The sequence below is a fragment of the Oryzias melastigma genome, linkage group LG16 (assembly GCF_002922805.2).
Source record: "Oryzias melastigma strain HK-1 linkage group LG16, ASM292280v2, whole genome shotgun sequence".
NCBI classification, from domain to species: Eukaryota; Metazoa; Chordata; class Actinopteri; order Beloniformes; family Adrianichthyidae; genus Oryzias; species Oryzias melastigma.
This window is the reverse complement of record NC_050527.1, coordinates 13,386,657-13,403,524: the sequence shown is the minus strand read 5'-3', so window position 1 is coordinate 13,403,524 and position 16,868 is coordinate 13,386,657. Positions and strand designations below refer to the sequence as shown.

The following is a 16,868-nucleotide window of genomic DNA, read 5'->3' as shown; positions in this document are numbered from 1 at the left end:
CAGTCAGAGTAACCCCAAGGCGTTTGTGCTCACGTTGTGCCATCATAAGAAAATAAAACATTTCCAGATTCTACCAGTAGGTGTATTTTTTGTATGTTTTCAAGCTTCTCCATTGATCTTGTTCTAACTCTTCTCCACTTTTTCTGTCTCTATTCTAGTGCGAAGAGGATGGCCAAGTCTTCTTCAGCCTTGATGACGGTGTAACAAAGTTCACCGACCTGATCCAGTTGGTGGAGTTCTACCAGCTTAACAGAGGAGTCTTGCCTTGTAAACTCAAACACCCGTGCACCGTGGTGGCCTTATGACACCTCCAGATCGTCTGACTCCATAACCCCTTGACACTTGATCTAACTCTGCCTAAATCAAACATGACGAAAAGAAAGCCCTTTGGCGGCTTCTTCTTGTTCATTTTTTGTGTTTTTAGAAGCTGGTGAAACTGACTGGTCTAATTTTTATATTTTGTCGTGAGTCTGCTGGAGACTGCTTGGAATTTTGGTGCTTTTGCATGGAGCTTTTTTTTCCTTTTTTTTTTGAGGAGACAGATGCACAACTTGCTCATGAGGTTTACTCACCCAAGAAAATTAAGGAAATGAGCACTGCCATTTGTGTCGACACTGCTGCAAAACGTCTTACTTTTTTTTTTTTTTTTTTTTTGCTACCAATGTGTATCAGCGAGCACGGGAGGTTTTTGTCCAACGACTCCTTGAGTTGCAGACCGGACAATCAGCGAGCCGAGCTGTCACACGGACCACTCTAAACCAGACCAGTCTCATCCAAAACTCCAAGAATACTGTAAATGTTTGAGTCTGTCGGCTTTCCTGAAGTGGGTGCAGCCTTTGATATTTTGCATGACATCTCAACTTAGGTTAATACTTGACGGCTACACAGTGCCCTCTAGTGTCTTTCATTGATATGTCCAATTTCAACATTCAGAGGCACCAGCAGGTTTTATTTAAATCTGTAAAAAAAAAAAAAAAAATCTCTGATTTTACAAGATACATTTGCTGTTCAACCTTTTAGACATTTGTTTTCTCATTCATTTGATGTTTTTTTTTTGTTTAAATCATTTGCAGCTACTGCTATTGTTTCAAATTCAAAATGTCTGCTCCACATCTGGGTATTTGCAACGTTTTGTTTCTTTTTGAATAAGCTACATCAGAATCTTTATGGTTGTTTATTTGTTGTTTTTTAAAGTCTTGAAGCAGCCGCAGGAACACGAATCAATGTGTCAAATACGGAGCTGTAAGCAGAGACCGGGCAAACGCTTAAAGAAATTCAAGTTTAGTTGAAAAAATATATATATATATTTCTCTTTTTTTGTTTTGTAGTTAATGTATTTATTTTTTTGGTTTCTCTGTTGCAGCTAAATGCAGTTATTTCATTGGCTGAATTTCAGCAAAGCTTCTCGTCGCATCAAATCGGGGGGAAAATTGATCCGTTTGAGGGTTTTAACTTCAAATTCACAACTTTTGAGTCTCTAACGATGCTGTGGGGAACAGTGACCCCTTTCTCTGACCCTCTCCTCCTCATACATGTTGCACACATTACTCAGTCGGGGACAAGCTGTTAAACATGGATTAGAATGTTCTAAATATACACTTGGTTTTCCAGGCCTCCGGTAGCTGTTGGTAGTCAGGATTACGAAATGTTATTGCGATTTTAGCATTTCAAATTTACTATACTTCCCATAAAACTAAAATAAATTACCAATAAGTGAAAATACTGTTTTAGATGGTTCTACCTAGGGTGCGCTCCCAGACGTCATTTTTGACCCATTTCTGCTTCCGTAGAAAAGCTACAGCTAATATGTTCAACAGCCTTTATCCGGTTGTCATTTTTTCTGATAAATAAATGCCACACTGGAGCTTCTGTCAGAAGGAACAAGTAAAAAAACAAAATGTTTTATGTTATTGTGCAAAGATTTTTTTTCAAATTGGTAAAAAATAAATCCTGTAAAACCGTTTTTTTTACCCAAAATGAACTTAAAATGTTACCTTTAATTTGAAATGTGTTTGTAAAGGTAGATAGTCCAACGGAAAAATCATTGTGTACCTGCAACACTCTAGATTTTATCTACTATTGCAAATCCGGCTTCAAAATGATAGAAATGATGTATTAAAAGTTGCAGAAAAGGAGCAATAAATTGACATTCTGTGCAAAGTTCCCATTATTTATCAAAGATGATGCAATGATGTTTTGTTTTTTCACTTTTATTGTTGCAGCAGGTTGTATTTATTTATCTGGGACGTTTCTGATTACTTGAAAATTTTAGATTTTTTTTTCACAGCGCTGTTCTGTACTTTTTGTTTTGTTTTTTTTCAAACCATGAAATCATTATTTACTATTGTAACTGTAAAGATGTAGCTTCTATTGGTCTTTTTTTTTTGTTTTTTGTTTTAATGATGAAAATCATTTTGTTTTGAAGTGATGTTCAAAGCACACTGATGCCAGTTGTGTAACCTTTGTCATTCCAAGAGATGACGAGTGGAATGTTGTCAAATTGAAAAAAAAACAAAACAAAAACAGGATTTTTCCAAAGGATATGTTTCTAAATAGATTTTCCAACCCCTTTAATTAGTCTTTTCTTTTCTCCCTGCTTTGCTGAAAATGCATGTGCAACCATAAATGACCACCAGATGTCGCACTGCAGCAACAATATTTATCTGAATTAACCCTTATATTACCAAAATTAACCATTTCTTTCCACTTCAGAACAAGTCAATTTTGACCCAAACACAAAATAAAGAGTTAAACTGATCTGAAATTTGATCCTAACACGGGGAGAATGGCTGAAATAGTTCACTTTTTGAGTAAAAAGGATTAATTTTTGGGGGTCCGATGTGTCCATGTATTTTAGGTTTTGACTGCATTAAAAAAGTAAAAAGTAAGCTATTGCACCCTTTGAAAAACCACATTTACAACATTAAAATAGCACCTGATATTTCATCTTTTTACAGTTTTATTTTGAAATTTTTCATGAAAAAGGTTGCAGGCCTTGTGTGCTGCAAAAACTCCATCTTCTTTATTATTATTATTATTTTTACATATAATTGTTGATCTTTAAAAGATAAAAATATATACGTAGAAAGGAAAGATGATCAATAAAGCTACAACATTTTCAAACTTTTGTTAAATGAACCTGCATGTACGAACGAAATGTAAAGACATAGATGTAGAAAAAACAGAAGTGAAATCAGTTCAATGAAATAAACATTCTCCCTGCAAATGCTGCAAATAAATACAAATCAGCCCATTTGCATCTGGTTTAATCAAACTTAAAATGAATATTTTATGAACATAAAAGATTTTAGCTGATCATGTATTTTAACAGTTTTGTTGAATTGATCAGACATTCTGTCCACTGAGATTCAGTCCAAACTGCTGAACTCCAACTTTTGATCACATTTAGGTCAAAGCTGTTGAGATATTCAGGTAGAAGTCACATTGATAAAAGTAATACGATTGTTTGGTAATTTACTTATTTAGCCCTAACACCTTTTTGTGCACCTCAGTTGCTCAGAAGTGAGGTTAGATATTGTTTGTCCATCTTTTTTTTCCTTCTTTAAAACAGGATGAACTTTTTCCCTTTTTTTTGTTATTTTGATTAGATTAAAATTGTATTTCATTTGCACAGCCCATCTGCTTAATGAATACTTGAAATCATATTTGCAGAAAATATATTAGTTGTAGCTCTGGCTGATTCAATGACGAATACTTTTTTATTCTTAGCATTAGAAACTATTTGATGATCTGTTGCATAATTCCCTGAAATCCATTGCGGTGAAGCACAATGCCAGTTCGTTTGTAACCTCATTTGGTGCCTCTGCTGACCTCTGTTTTCTGCACGGACACGACCGAACCCGCAGACTCGGGGACTTTGCTGTTTCTTGCATTTTCAACGAGTATTTTATCAATGCGGTTCACACTGCACTTTTTTTTTTTTAATCCGCTCTCTGGAATGAAAGCTTGCCTTTTTTCGGCTGCACTTTCAGTGTACAGGAACCGTTAGGAGCTCACAGTCAGTCGGCCCTGATCCTGCAAAGATGGTTGGTCTTTTACTTTTTGACTTTTGTGCATTTTTTTTCTCCAAAAAACAAACAAAAAAATGTTGTCACAATGAAAGCTAGAATGGTTGAGTGAAATTCAAATCTATCTCTTTATGGAAACACGTATTTCAGGGAACGCAGCAACGGAAAGCAGCAACTTGTCTCTTTTTGTGAGAGGAAGCTCCTGTATTCAAAATGTGCTTTGCTTCAATCTGTACATAGTTGAATGGCTTATAAGTTTTACTTGTAACCTTTTCAGGTATTTTTGTACAAATAAGGGACTGATATATTCTGTTTATTGTTATTAGAATAAATCATTAATACGTTGATATATAAAAATCCCTCTTTGTCGTTTTTGATGTAAACATGCAACTAATTCAATAAAATCTTATCACAGCAGTGTATTTATGCAATCATGCTAAGCATTCTGGGAAAAAAGTATTTTCTTCAGTCAATTATAAAACCCTTTTATATGTAGTAGAGAAGTCCTCCACTAGATGGCAGAATGTCATAAAATTAGGTTGCTTATTAGTTCAGGTTGTTGCTGTTTGAATATTTTAACATTAAATGAAAAAAAGAGTTTCACCAAAAGCTTTTGGTGAGTTTGTGTGGCCCAGAACACTCAGGAGAACGCGGGTTACCCATTAGGAGCACAACAGCTGACATTTGACACCATTCGTGTATCACACCCTTTGGATTATCAGTCATGCAAAAGAAGGAACGTTTCGAGGCTTAGACTTTTATTGTGAAGAAAGAAGAAGACTAAAGATTAACATGTTTGCAGTCTGCTGCCTCAGTACATACACAAGTCACAGTCAATGCTGGCCTTTAGTTCTGAGTTACAGACTCCCTGTTGACTTTAAAAGTAGGTTTATTGGGGAAAGAATCCCCAAAGGAATCATAACTGTAGTTTATGTGTTCATTTAAGCATATTACTCCATTTGATTGGCATTTTTTTAGCTATACAGAAACAATACTAAAGTGTTGCCCTATGAAAGCTGGGATAGGCTCTAGCAACGTTTTGATGGATCTAAAGCAAAACTCAATCCAACATTTGTTTTCAATTTCCGCCATATTTGTTCCAAACGTTTAATAATGCTAAATATTCTAAAGGCTCAACTTGCTTTTGAGTTAGAAAAAAGAAGTTGTTCTTCACAAGTTGCCAATTTTGCATTTTTCCATTTGTCCGTCCATCAATTAATGATACATATTTCATTATTCAAAATCTAATTGTGTTCTTCATCCTCAACACAAACTGTTTGATTGCTGGGGTTTTTTATGGGTCAAATTTCAGTCTCCTGATTAACGATCAGGATTTAGAATTAAGCTGTAAAGTTGAGTGATAGACAAGTGACAACAACCAAATTTATATTTATTCAGCATTTCTTTAGCCTTTTTAATTTGCTGCCTTTGAGATAAACATAAATCTTTATGGTTTCAAAATTGTTTTGTCTGTGCAAACAAAGACGTTTTACAGCATGAAAAAAGTCCACGGTGATCAGGCTTGTTTTATTTTTTTCAGACTTGCCTTAAGTGACAACGTACCATCAAAAACAAGACAATTTTTCTATCAGAAACTTTATGTACAGTGAGAGTTTCCATAGCACCTTTCTCTGAAAGAAACCCCACGTCTCATGGCTGTAGTGGTTATACCTGTAAGGATTCTTGTAAAGCTACAAACACTACGGCCATGAGACATGCGTTCACATGCAAGAAACAAGCATTCTTGTTCAATGACCATGACCAATTTTCAAACAGTTTTCTGTGAATGGAAGGAGACACCACCTATACGTCACTACCAAATCTGAGCCCCTGATTTGTTAAAGTTCATCTGGTTTAACTTTCAACACATGTTCAATGGCCTCAGGTTTTGTTTGTCGAGCCCTAAAAACGGTCATAGACCTATGTGCAAATGTAAGTTTTGAATGTAGAAGCCCAAAACACAGATTTGTGCAGATTTTTAATTTCTAAGTAGCTGATGGAACGCGTGTTGAGGGAGTGTGGTGTGAAAATGACTTAAAGCATGACCTGATTATCAAAGAAGCTCATGTATTTTTCAGTTGCCAGAAAACTAGTAACTAAGTTACCAGGTCTGATTAATCTGATGGTTGGAGCCAACAGCTGGGTCCTAGAAAGGTTTAGTGCAGAAATGTCTTCTTCTACCAAACACTGTGGTCATACAGTATCTTTACAAATGGGTTTAACCTCCATTACATTGTGTATGTGTATCTCTTTTCTTATTTTTAGTCCATTTTAACCAGTCAGAATATTCATATATTTTCTTTTGTGTCTTGTAAGTCCATTTTTCTTTGAAAGTTTGCTGTAAACGTACTGACGTTCTCTTGCTTTAGGATGCATCTTGATTATATTTCGATTAAAAAATTCAATACTCTTGGCAAAACACACATAAATTCTGCTGAAACTCCTAAAAATATCCACGTCTCTTCTCATATTTGAATCTTCAGACTTTATCGGTCTAAAATATTAATAAATTGGATGATAAGCTCTTGAGAAAATGGCCAGTTGAGACAGAAATATCCTCTTTTAAGGTAGTTGAAAATAAAGCAGGCAATTCAAGCAAAGTGATGAATTCAAGGTTGTGCGAACAAAGCAAAGAGAAGAGTGAAACTGTGACTTTTAGACTCTCTGAGAACAAGGCCAGCAAGTGATATTATGTTTGTCCTTTATTCTTAAAAAATGCTTTTCATTTCTGACATCCCTATTCTACTAAGTTTTTCTTTTATCATGTTTTTTTTAAGGGATAAATAGCATGTTTGTATGTTTCAAATGTTGCTAAATCTATTTCTGCAACTAGGCATACTTTACACAGGGTTGATTTTAAGATTGTGTGTGTGTGCATATGCTTTGTGTGTGTGTGTGTAACTTCTTATGAATCAGTCACTTGCGTTTTTCCTGAGCTCCTCTCCCATTGGCTGGCCTCGTGGGGGTTGGCGTGATGAGGGGCGTAAGAGGCAACATAAAAGGAGCAAATGTCTCTTGTCCTGCGTCCACACACAAACACACTCGCTCGGCGCCCGCTTTGCTGTTGTGCTGCTGGAAGGAAAAGCAGGAGGTGAGGATCCACGTCCTAAAGCCCGCTGCTGAAGCTCTCACCTGCTCGTGTGAGTATGAGGACGCACAAACACACATCCATACAGCATGTCTAATCCCATCGGAGATAAGGCTGAGGATAAGAGCTGTGCCTCTCATCAGGGGAACAGCACCTGCACAGTGACACACTTGTTGAATGATAGGGGCTGTAGTGTTGAGCACAGGGCAACGTTCACAAGCGGCGGTGCTGTTTGAACAAAGAAACATCAGAAACCAATATGCCACCAATTTCTTTATTCCTGTATATACATATATTTCCCCAGAAATTCAATCTTTATTGGATCAGGTTGTTGAAATTAAAAAAAATCAGTAGAATTTGTCAAATAACCCTTTTATCTGACTATTTTATATTATAAACATTGAAATTCTAAACTTTAAAGAACAAAAACAGGTATTGGTAATTAGGCATTCTATCTAGGGTTAGTGGAAACTAAAGCTGTATGACTGGCTTAACAGAGTAAGAGGGTCAGTGGTTCATTCATTCATTCATTTAAAACCTGCCGGCTTATACGAACCATCAAGGAGCACAGCTAAGTAGTTCTGATTTTTTTCTTTTCATTTGCAAGTAAAGAATTGTAAAATGTGAGTGATTTAAAAAAAAGATGAATTAAATCAAACTATAAAAGCAAAGCTGCAAATGACTGTTGATTTATAAGAGCATATTGTGTCAGATTAAAAAAAAAACAAGAAGTAAACTCTCAGAAATGCGTTCAAATTTAAATTCTTCCATCCATCCATCCATCTTCTTGACCGCTTTGTCCCTGTCGGGGTCGCGGGGGTGCCGGAGCCTATCCCGGCTACTGAAGGGCGAAGGCGGGGTACACCCTGGACAGGTCGCCAGTCTGTCGCAGATTTAAATTCTTCTTTCTTTTAAAATGAAAATAAAAATGACAAAGACTTAACAATTCAGAATGTTTTATTTTTTTAAAAACATGGAAATCATAGAGGCTAAAACACTGTGATTTGTGATAGAATCCATTCATAAAGTAGCCATTTTCAATGATAAAGATTATCCAAATATCTATGTATGTCCTCCAAAGTCATCGTGCCTAAATTCAAATGTGGCTCATAAATGACTAAAGAAATATGAAAAAGTATCTTTTAATGAGACAATTTTACCAGGAATTGTGGAGTTGATTCATTTGATGACTGCTTTACTACTTGTAGATCAAAGGTTAAACTTCTGGGTTAATGTGTATTTATATGTGCTTGCACTTTTCCCATCTTTAAACAGGAGAAAAATCGTAAAAGAAGTTTCTTGGTTGAATGTGGATTATTTGTGCAGGTGGACCATGGATGCTGCAGAGTTTCGGCGCAGAGGAAAAGAGATGGTGGATTATGTTGCTGACTACCTGGAAAAAATTGAGGAACGACCAGTCTACCCGGATGTGGAGCCGGGATATCTGCGTTCTTTAATCCCTACTGAGGCTCCGGTGGAGCCTGAGAGCTACGAGGACATCATGAAAGATGTGGAGAGAGTGGTAATGCCAGGGGTGAGTCGCTTTTTTTTGTAAATAAGGAGAACATACTAAGCTGTGTTTTTATTAATAATGATTCTCAAAACCAATGCACAACCCCATCAATATGTGCTTACATTTCCACTTCGATTGTGTTTTGATGTATTTCAAAGGATTCCTAGTAGTAGTATACTATTTTAGCCAAAAAAATATAAAACCTGTGTCGTTTTCTAGGATATAGTTTCTGCAGAGTGGCAGCAATTTGTCAGAAATTCGCCTGTGAAGTTGTGAGCAGGACCTTTAATTTGGAGCAAGTCCGCCCCTCTTTCCCTCCCTTTTGCTTACCACTTGGAGCGGAGAGCTTGTGGCCCGCCCAGCGATTTTTTTATTTCACAAATAAACCCTTTATCAAAAAGCATTTTTTCGTCTGCCACTGTATCACAAGGATTTATATTCAGAATTTGAATAAAGCCGGGCTGCACGGTGGCGCAAGTGGTTAGCGCTCTCGCCTCGCAGCGAGTAGGCCCCGGTTCGACTCCCGGCTGGGACCTTTCTGTGTGGAGTTTGCATGTTCTCCCCGTGCATGCGTGGGTTTTCACCGGGGACTCCGGCTTCCTCCCACCGTCCAAAATCATGCTTCATAGGTTCATTGGTGACTCTAAATTGCCCCTAGGTGTGAATGTGAGAGTGAATGGGTGTGTGATTGAGGCCCTGAGACAGACTGGCGACCTGTCCAGGGTGTACCCCGCCTTCGCCCATCAGTGGCCGGGATAGGCTCCGGCACCCCCGCGACCCCGAAAGGGACAAAGCGGTCAAGAAAATGGATGGATGGATGGATGAATAAAGCCTTATGTTCTTTATAGATACCCTGCATCATCAGACAAATGTCATTTTAAGAAACACAAAAAACACTGGATTTTGTAAATAAAATTGTTGCACCACTATTAGGAACAGAAAATAACTGTCGCCAACGATAAAAGTGTGCTTTAAAAATATTTTTTAATATGGAAATTCAGATTCATATTTTTGTAATGTGAATTTAGCTTTTTGGGCAATCAAAACATTTATGTATTTTATTTTTAAATTTAACACATTTGGAAGAAAGTCTTAAAAACAAAATATTGTATTTTTTGCAGCTTGACAAGATATCACTTTAAATGGGACTAGCATAATTAATATTACAGGTACATATAATTTTTACACTAAAATGCTTTTAATTTTCCTTGTAAGAGACTCTTTGGATCTGTGACACATTAGAAACAAAATTTGAAGTTAAAGAATTGTGTTTTTCATTATTCCTCAATTCTGCTTTATGGCATTAACGTGACCAATGTGTGCATGTTTTATCTTTTCCCAGATAACACACTGGCACAGTCCAAACTTCTTTGCTTACTTCCCAGCAGCCTCCTCTTACCCTGCTATGCTGGCTGACATGCTGTGTACAGCCATTGGCTGTATAGGATTTTCCTGGGTAATAAACACAAATGCAACAAAAGAAGAAAAACACTTTTATTTTCTGTCTAAAGCTGTAGTTCATTTATAACTCATGTCTCTAATGGAACTTATGGAACCGTCTTTGAATATTGGTGGTGTGTCTGCAGGCTGCCAGCCCAGCATGCACTGAACTGGAGACCATCATGCTGGATTGGCTCGGAAAGATGCTCCAACTCCCAGAATGCTTCATAGCCGGCACAGACGGACATGGAGGTGGCGTAGTTCAGGTTAGCATATATATATATTTTTTGCCTCCCTTATACAAGTGCAGCTTGTTCAAAGTCCATGGGATGCATCTTAACCCACACTGCATCCGGTCAGGCTCCAGTGCAGATGCTGGAGTCTTTACAAAACTTGAAAAGTGCGAGAGGCCCTCAAACTGCATCCGGTCCGGTCCGGTCCGGCCTCTCCTATCCGTTTTGTTGGTTTTGATTTTTTGGCAATCACCAGAACCGTGAAGAGCTGAAGCCCTTTTTGTCAAGTTGTGGTTATCAACGTGCATTTATAATATTTTTTAAAATAAAACCTATTTCCCGCTGTACTCTCTGTTTTCACTGTGTTGCAGACATTACATCATTGTGACAACCAACCGCGGTCTCCACTACTCCATTACATTGTCTCCATTACACGATACGTGAGCCATATATAAGACAAAAGTATTAATTAAAGTTTGCTTACCCATTGTATGAAGATGAATCACGCAGAAAAATAAGTGTTGTAAATATGAATCAAAATCACAGGGGAGGGAGGGTTTGTCAACCAGTTTTCCCCCTGTTTATTCCACGTATTTGCAGACTTTTTCTCACTCACGCGACTCCTCCGTTTCGGCACAAGAACTCAGACAACTAAAAACATTTGTTTTAAACTTTTACGTCCAAAGATGCCGGGTAAATTTCTTATTTATCCATAAAAGTAGAGATCGATTTAGCACATGAGGCTAAAGTCTGCTAGCTCGATGCTAACGTTTAATGGAATTTCCCACGGTGTGAATTTTCCTAACTCTTTAAAGGAATTTTTTTTTTTTTTTTTTTAAGTAACCATTTATGGTCTAAAACATCATAATTTGCTCAACAAATGTGTTTAAATGTGCAAACCATGTAAACTCAAAACTGAATTGAATGGATCAAAATAATCGAAAAAAAAAAATTTGAATCGATTTCTCCTGGTTTTAAGGCACAGAGATCCAGAGTGACACTGAGCAATGTTATTGTGTAATATTCCAATGTTCTTTCATCAATGTTTACAACGCATGTTCAGAAGTGTTTTTAATGAGTATTGATCGGTAATGGACATTCTTCTACTGTAGGGATGGGTGAGATGGAGATGGGGGTTCTCTATATTTGCGGATTTGGTGTATTGCCGGATGTATCTGGTTCCTAACCCCCACGAATAAGGGGGATTACTGTGCCTCCTACATAAATGGCGGGTCATCGCATGAACCTACATGAGTCTGGAGTCTCATGAGGTCACAAACAGCAGAGCCTGTGACTGATGCAGGATTACAGCCATTCTGTAGCCTATGTGAGTTATCTAGACCGCTTTGGCATCCGCACCAGAGCCGGACTGGATACACTAGGACCACGATTCCAAATGGTTTTATTGCAAGTAATGAGCAAAAGGGAGTGCTAAATGATCCAAGCTTCAACTGTTAGTATACATGAATTTATCTTTCTGGTTTTCTTTTTTAAGGTCCTTGATGATTTCATTATTTTTTTGTTTTAACCTCTTAAGATCTGGCTTCTACATGCATGGACATCCCATTTTGGATCATAATACTACAGTAGTTAATTTTGCTTAACTGAGGCTCTGTGACAACACCTGTAGAGGATTGGCTCAAAAATTAACTTGGGTCTTAAGAAGTTAATCAATTTTTAAAGTATAACCATTTGAATAAAAATCTGGGTGCACAAGTGCCATGCTATCAGTTTTTTGACTGAAAATGAAATTTAGGCATCAGATATCAATGATCAGTTCAAGACAAATCTCATTAATACCGATATATAAAAATAATATTTAATAATATCTAAATTAGAAAGTTCTGGAAATCAGAAAAATATTTCGAGTATATCTAGAACTTTGTAAACTCCAGAGAGGACTCTTACAGCTGTGAAAAGTATGAGATTATCACAGACTAATAGATTGATGAGGACCTGTTCATGGTGTTCCTTGCCATTAACCAACTGTAAGGTGGGTTAGGCTATGGCAGCCCCCGTGGTCCAAAAAGGGATTCAGCGAGTTATGAGAATGGATAGATGGATGGATGAATGGTCCAATACTTTGTTTATGAATTTCAAATGCTCTAATTTTTTCCCATGTGTGTATTTTATAATAAAAATGTATATTTAGGTTAACAGTGGAGATAATTCTGCAGACAGACACTAGATTCTATAATTCTTTAGAAATACAGGTGATTTTCCATTCTTTCATTCATGGGAAGTGAAACTCCCTGAGGTCCTTCAAATGACTAAACACAGGCAGTAACTTGAAAAATTCACCTTAATAGCGCCATCAAACATCCTCTTTTCCCTTTTGCTGTCAGTCAGAAGGGTTTTGAAGGTGATTTCTATGCATAAACACTTCAGATCTCCTGTGTCCATAAACAAAGGCAAATTGGGTACAATTGATTTTTTGATGTTCCCCCCAGTCTGGTTCAAATCTGAGAAAATTGGCAGGAAATTGCCTTTTAATGTGTCACTCTGAGCCAGACAATAGAGACATGACAATGATGGTGTTGGGATTGTTCCGTGTGAAAAACGCCAAAACATTGGTTTAGTGTTCCATTGACACCGACGCAGACGCGGCAGCAGAGGACACGCTCCGCAAATGCTTGTGTTTGAGTTTAATAGGATGAGGAACAGTGGAGCATGAGAGTGCACTCTGATGACAGATCATTTCAGGGCTCCTTTTGTGACCACCTGAGTATGAAAGCGTTTCTATGCGCGTGTTCGTCGTGCTCATCTTGTTTTTTTGTTTCTGTCTCCCCGCTCTCCTTTTTTAGTGCAGCTTACCGGCTCACTATGGCAACCAATGAGGCTCTTCTCACTGCAGCAGGGCTAATGAGTGTTTAGACAGCACTTTGCCAGGCTATTATTATAAACATGGTGTTACTACAAAGGGTAAACTGGAAGCTAAAAAATAGTAACACCTAGGCCAATAAACCGAAAATTTTCCGTCATAGCTGTATCAAGCCAGTGCTGCAAGCGTATGGAGCTAAACTGGTGCCAATATAATTTGAAACCCAAATAAAACAAATTGAAAAAAAATATTGATGTTTGGCCAAAAAAAAAAGTAAAATATTCAAAACTTTCTGCTATTCTACATTAAACCTAATTATTTTCAGCTTCAAATGTTCTGTTTTTTAGGTTTCAAAATTTCAATTTCAAAACTTTTTTTTTTAATTCCAAGTCTTTTTTCCACTTTCACTTTAATTTTTTTTTTTTTTTAATTTAAAAATTTCAGCTTCAAAACTTTTGGCCCCATTGTGGCGCATTGGGGCGGGGCTAACACAAAGGACCAATCAAAATCGATGAGGGTGGTAACTTCAGAACTGTGATAATTATGGTCAGAAAATGGCTGTTTAGTCTGTTTAGTCCATATTATTGTGTTCCATATAGGCACCAAAAACATCCTTATGCATGTAATTATACAAGTTCTCAGGTTTCAGGTTTCATTACAGGGGATGTTATCCAAGCACAGGTACTAAGCAAATCATGGTGAAAAAACAAAAAAATATATATATATTAATACAATTATCAGTGAAATTGATGCGTTTTAGTATTTTTTATTTTATTTTTTTGCTATTTGTCCATTTATCGCAAGTCATACCATCATCACAGTTTCAAACGCAGATATTGCATTTCACAAATTTTTCTCATATCGTGCTGGCCTAGTAGCAACCTTAGAGCTATCATTTGTACTTCAAACCCGAGTATGAGTGCAAGAGTACATCGGTATTATTGGACGCCTGGTCATGAAATAAAAGATAGCAACGAAAATATTATTTTTATTTGAAAAAGAAGACAACAGATGGCAGTATTTGACTGCTGGCTCTGGAGGCCTTCATCCAATCAGGTGCGCTGAACAATTTGGGCACCAATCTGCAAACAGGAGGGGGAAAAACAAGGAAAAACATCAACTGCAGCAGAAGACTAAAGAAAACAGAAACAGTAAAACACTCCAAAGGTACAAATAAAACAAAACATATGGCCTCAGCCATAAAAGTGGTAAACACGTGCTAATGATAGTAAAAGTGATGTTTGGTCTCAAAACGTGGTTTACTACTGCAGAAATCCTTTGGACATTTTTTTTTTTAAAGTGATCCATGCTAAACCTCCCTTGCTGTTTTTCTCCATCAGGGCACAGCCAGTGAGGCGACCCTTGTGTCTTTGCTCGCTGCCCGCTGCAAAGCAGTCCGAAGGGTCCAAACGCTTGACCCGAAAAAGTCTGAGGCGGAAATTCTCTCCAAATTGGTGGCGTACACTTCTGAACAAGTAAGTCAATATATATATATATATATATTTCAACTTTCTTTTCTTTTGTTTGCTGTGTAGGCATGTCTAAAATAGGTGTTCAGTAATGCCATAACTGTTCTCTCAACATTTTAATTTGTAAGTAAGTTTTATGGTATATTATCGAGGGTCATAAAACTGACCTCAAATAGGTTGAAGATGTTGAAAATAATCTAAATGAAACTGAGAGCGAATCTTTATTTGAAAAGTTTGCATCTGCAGTCTGGTTTACCAGCAACACACAGGACGTCATTAATGGTTACATGGTAGCAGTAAAAGACTTGGTTTGGAAATTGAGCAGACGGAGGGTCAGTGAGCCACTATCCAGCTCTGATCAGGTTTAGTACCAGGCTTGCTTTGTGATTCGATTAGGAAGTGGCCTGAGGGCCTCACAGACCTTTACAAAGAGTCCAAGTCATTGTTTTTTTGTTATTTTTTCTGCAGTCTCTTTAAGAGATGTGTACTTTAGCCCTTAAAAAGATATTTTTAAAAGCTGTTTTTTTTTTCAAAGAAACAAATCTAGGGAAAATGATCTAGATTTGGGACAAAAGTGACCAAATTAGAGCTCAAAATTCCTAATTACACAACATAATTTTCCTCTTTAATGTTTATTTTCAGTCCCTATATAGACTAACCTACAATAAATTATATATAACTTTTACCACTATATAGGCAAATTTAAAAACATACAATTCATTAAGTAGACTTGTAAAGTGTATTCATGTTTTAGAAGAGAAACGTGTTTTCCATTGTCTTTCTAAATGTGCCTGGAACATAAAAGTATACAATATCTGAGTTTATTAAAAATGTATGTTTTTTTGTGAAAAAAGAAACAAACTGTTAATTTATGAACACTAAATCTATGAAAATTGAAAATAAACAATGAACTACTGTTAGGTGAAAAAAGGTGAACCAGTTAACATCAAAATACAGCTATTTTTATTTAAAAGAAAATAACTATAAATTTTGAATTATTTATAGTTCCAGAGAGGACAAAAAATATATATTTAATTGATATTAGACTATTACCAAATCTAACAACTTAAAATTACCAGCTTTACCAAAATAGCTGATATTGCAATGTTTGAGTTTCCTGGATGACTCGTGTTTTGCAGCTAAATCATTGGGTAAATTAGTCCATTGACAGCTTTGATAAAACTGAGCTACAAGGGAACTGCTAATAAACACCAAGCTCCCACCTTTCTTCCTAACTTTGCATGCCAAGAATTTTTTATTTTTTAAATTCACCTTTTTTATTGAAATTCAAGTTTGAGCAATTTTAGGAGTGTGTTTTGGTTGGCTGGTTGGTAGACTCAAAATAACTTTTAACTACATTGTCTTGCCCATCTATTGTTGGCTGTTGCTGTTGTTTTACCAGGAAGTTCTTCTTTGGCTTCATCTGGCCACTTGACATTCTCCCAATCCTCTTCTGGATCATCCACATAATTTCTAGCAAACTGCAGGGGCTCGTGGACATGTACTGGCTTAAGCAGAGAGACATATCTGGCCAACACATTCTCATTACCAACTCATCATATAAAGACATATTTTCCGGGTCCACTCCACGTCACTTTTGGACGTTTGGGGTGTCCCCGTCTTGTTGATTTTTGACGGGCTGCCTGTTCCTATTAAATGGCGACCCCTGGGTTGCAAACCAGTACGGGTCTGCAGTCTGAGGGCCACAGACAGTGAAAAAATACACACTCTAACTTTGGTTATTTTCATTTTTTTATTTTCTAATTCTGAAGGAAGTTTTATTTTGGAAATCAGATTCTGTTCACCACATCCGCCTGCCTTACCGAGTTGCGTGACATAAAACAGCTGCTCGCTCAGACCACTAGCTAAGTTAAAAGCCCAAAGCTAAAAGCTAAGAAAAGCCAAACAAATGACATTTTTGAAGAGCCATTGAGGAACATGAAAAAGAGCCTTCGACTTCAGAGAAAGATAAAGCTTCTGTTTAAACCAGGAGTCTTCCTCGACATGTGGATTTATGGAGACCGTTGTTTCCATGTACCAAGCTGTGTAAAATGTAGCAGCTTTTACAGGCACGATAGATTTATAATTCTATTTAGAAAATACCAGTTTTACAACAGTTGTGTCATTTTTACTTTATTTATTCATTACATCTTAAACGTTGGACATAGAGTTAGCATCCAGTTGTTACCATCCACTTTGACGATAAAGGGAAAATCTTCATACTAAAGTCTACATTTAAATCAGCCACAAAAATTTCACACAATGAAGATTTAATC

General features: G+C 36.9%; 2 protein-coding genes across 2 annotated transcripts in view; both read left to right on the top strand.

Annotated features, from left to right (window-relative positions):
- grb10b (growth factor receptor-bound protein 10b) overlaps positions 1 to 4,448 on the top strand; it is a gene marked incomplete in the record, with an annotated part of 81,530 nt that extends 77,082 nt beyond the window's left edge. The window contains 2 exon segments of the mRNA XM_024267622.2: positions 1 to 76; positions 159 to 4,448. Of these exon segments, the coding sequence (XP_024123390.1) occupies positions 1 to 76; positions 159 to 305 (223 nt within the window).
- Positions 4,449 to 6,709: 2,261 nt separating this feature from the next.
- Positions 6,710 to 16,868, top strand: part of ddc (dopa decarboxylase) — a 21,649-nt gene continuing 11,490 nt past the window's right edge. The window contains exons 1-5 of the mRNA XM_024268404.2: positions 6,710 to 7,168; positions 8,443 to 8,650; positions 9,972 to 10,085; positions 10,216 to 10,335; positions 14,464 to 14,598. Coding sequence (XP_024124172.1) covers positions 8,450 to 8,650; positions 9,972 to 10,085; positions 10,216 to 10,335; positions 14,464 to 14,598 — 570 coding nt within the window. The 5' untranslated portion in view covers positions 6,710 to 7,168; positions 8,443 to 8,449. The remainder of the gene's footprint in view (positions 7,169 to 8,442; positions 8,651 to 9,971; positions 10,086 to 10,215; positions 10,336 to 14,463; positions 14,599 to 16,868) is intronic.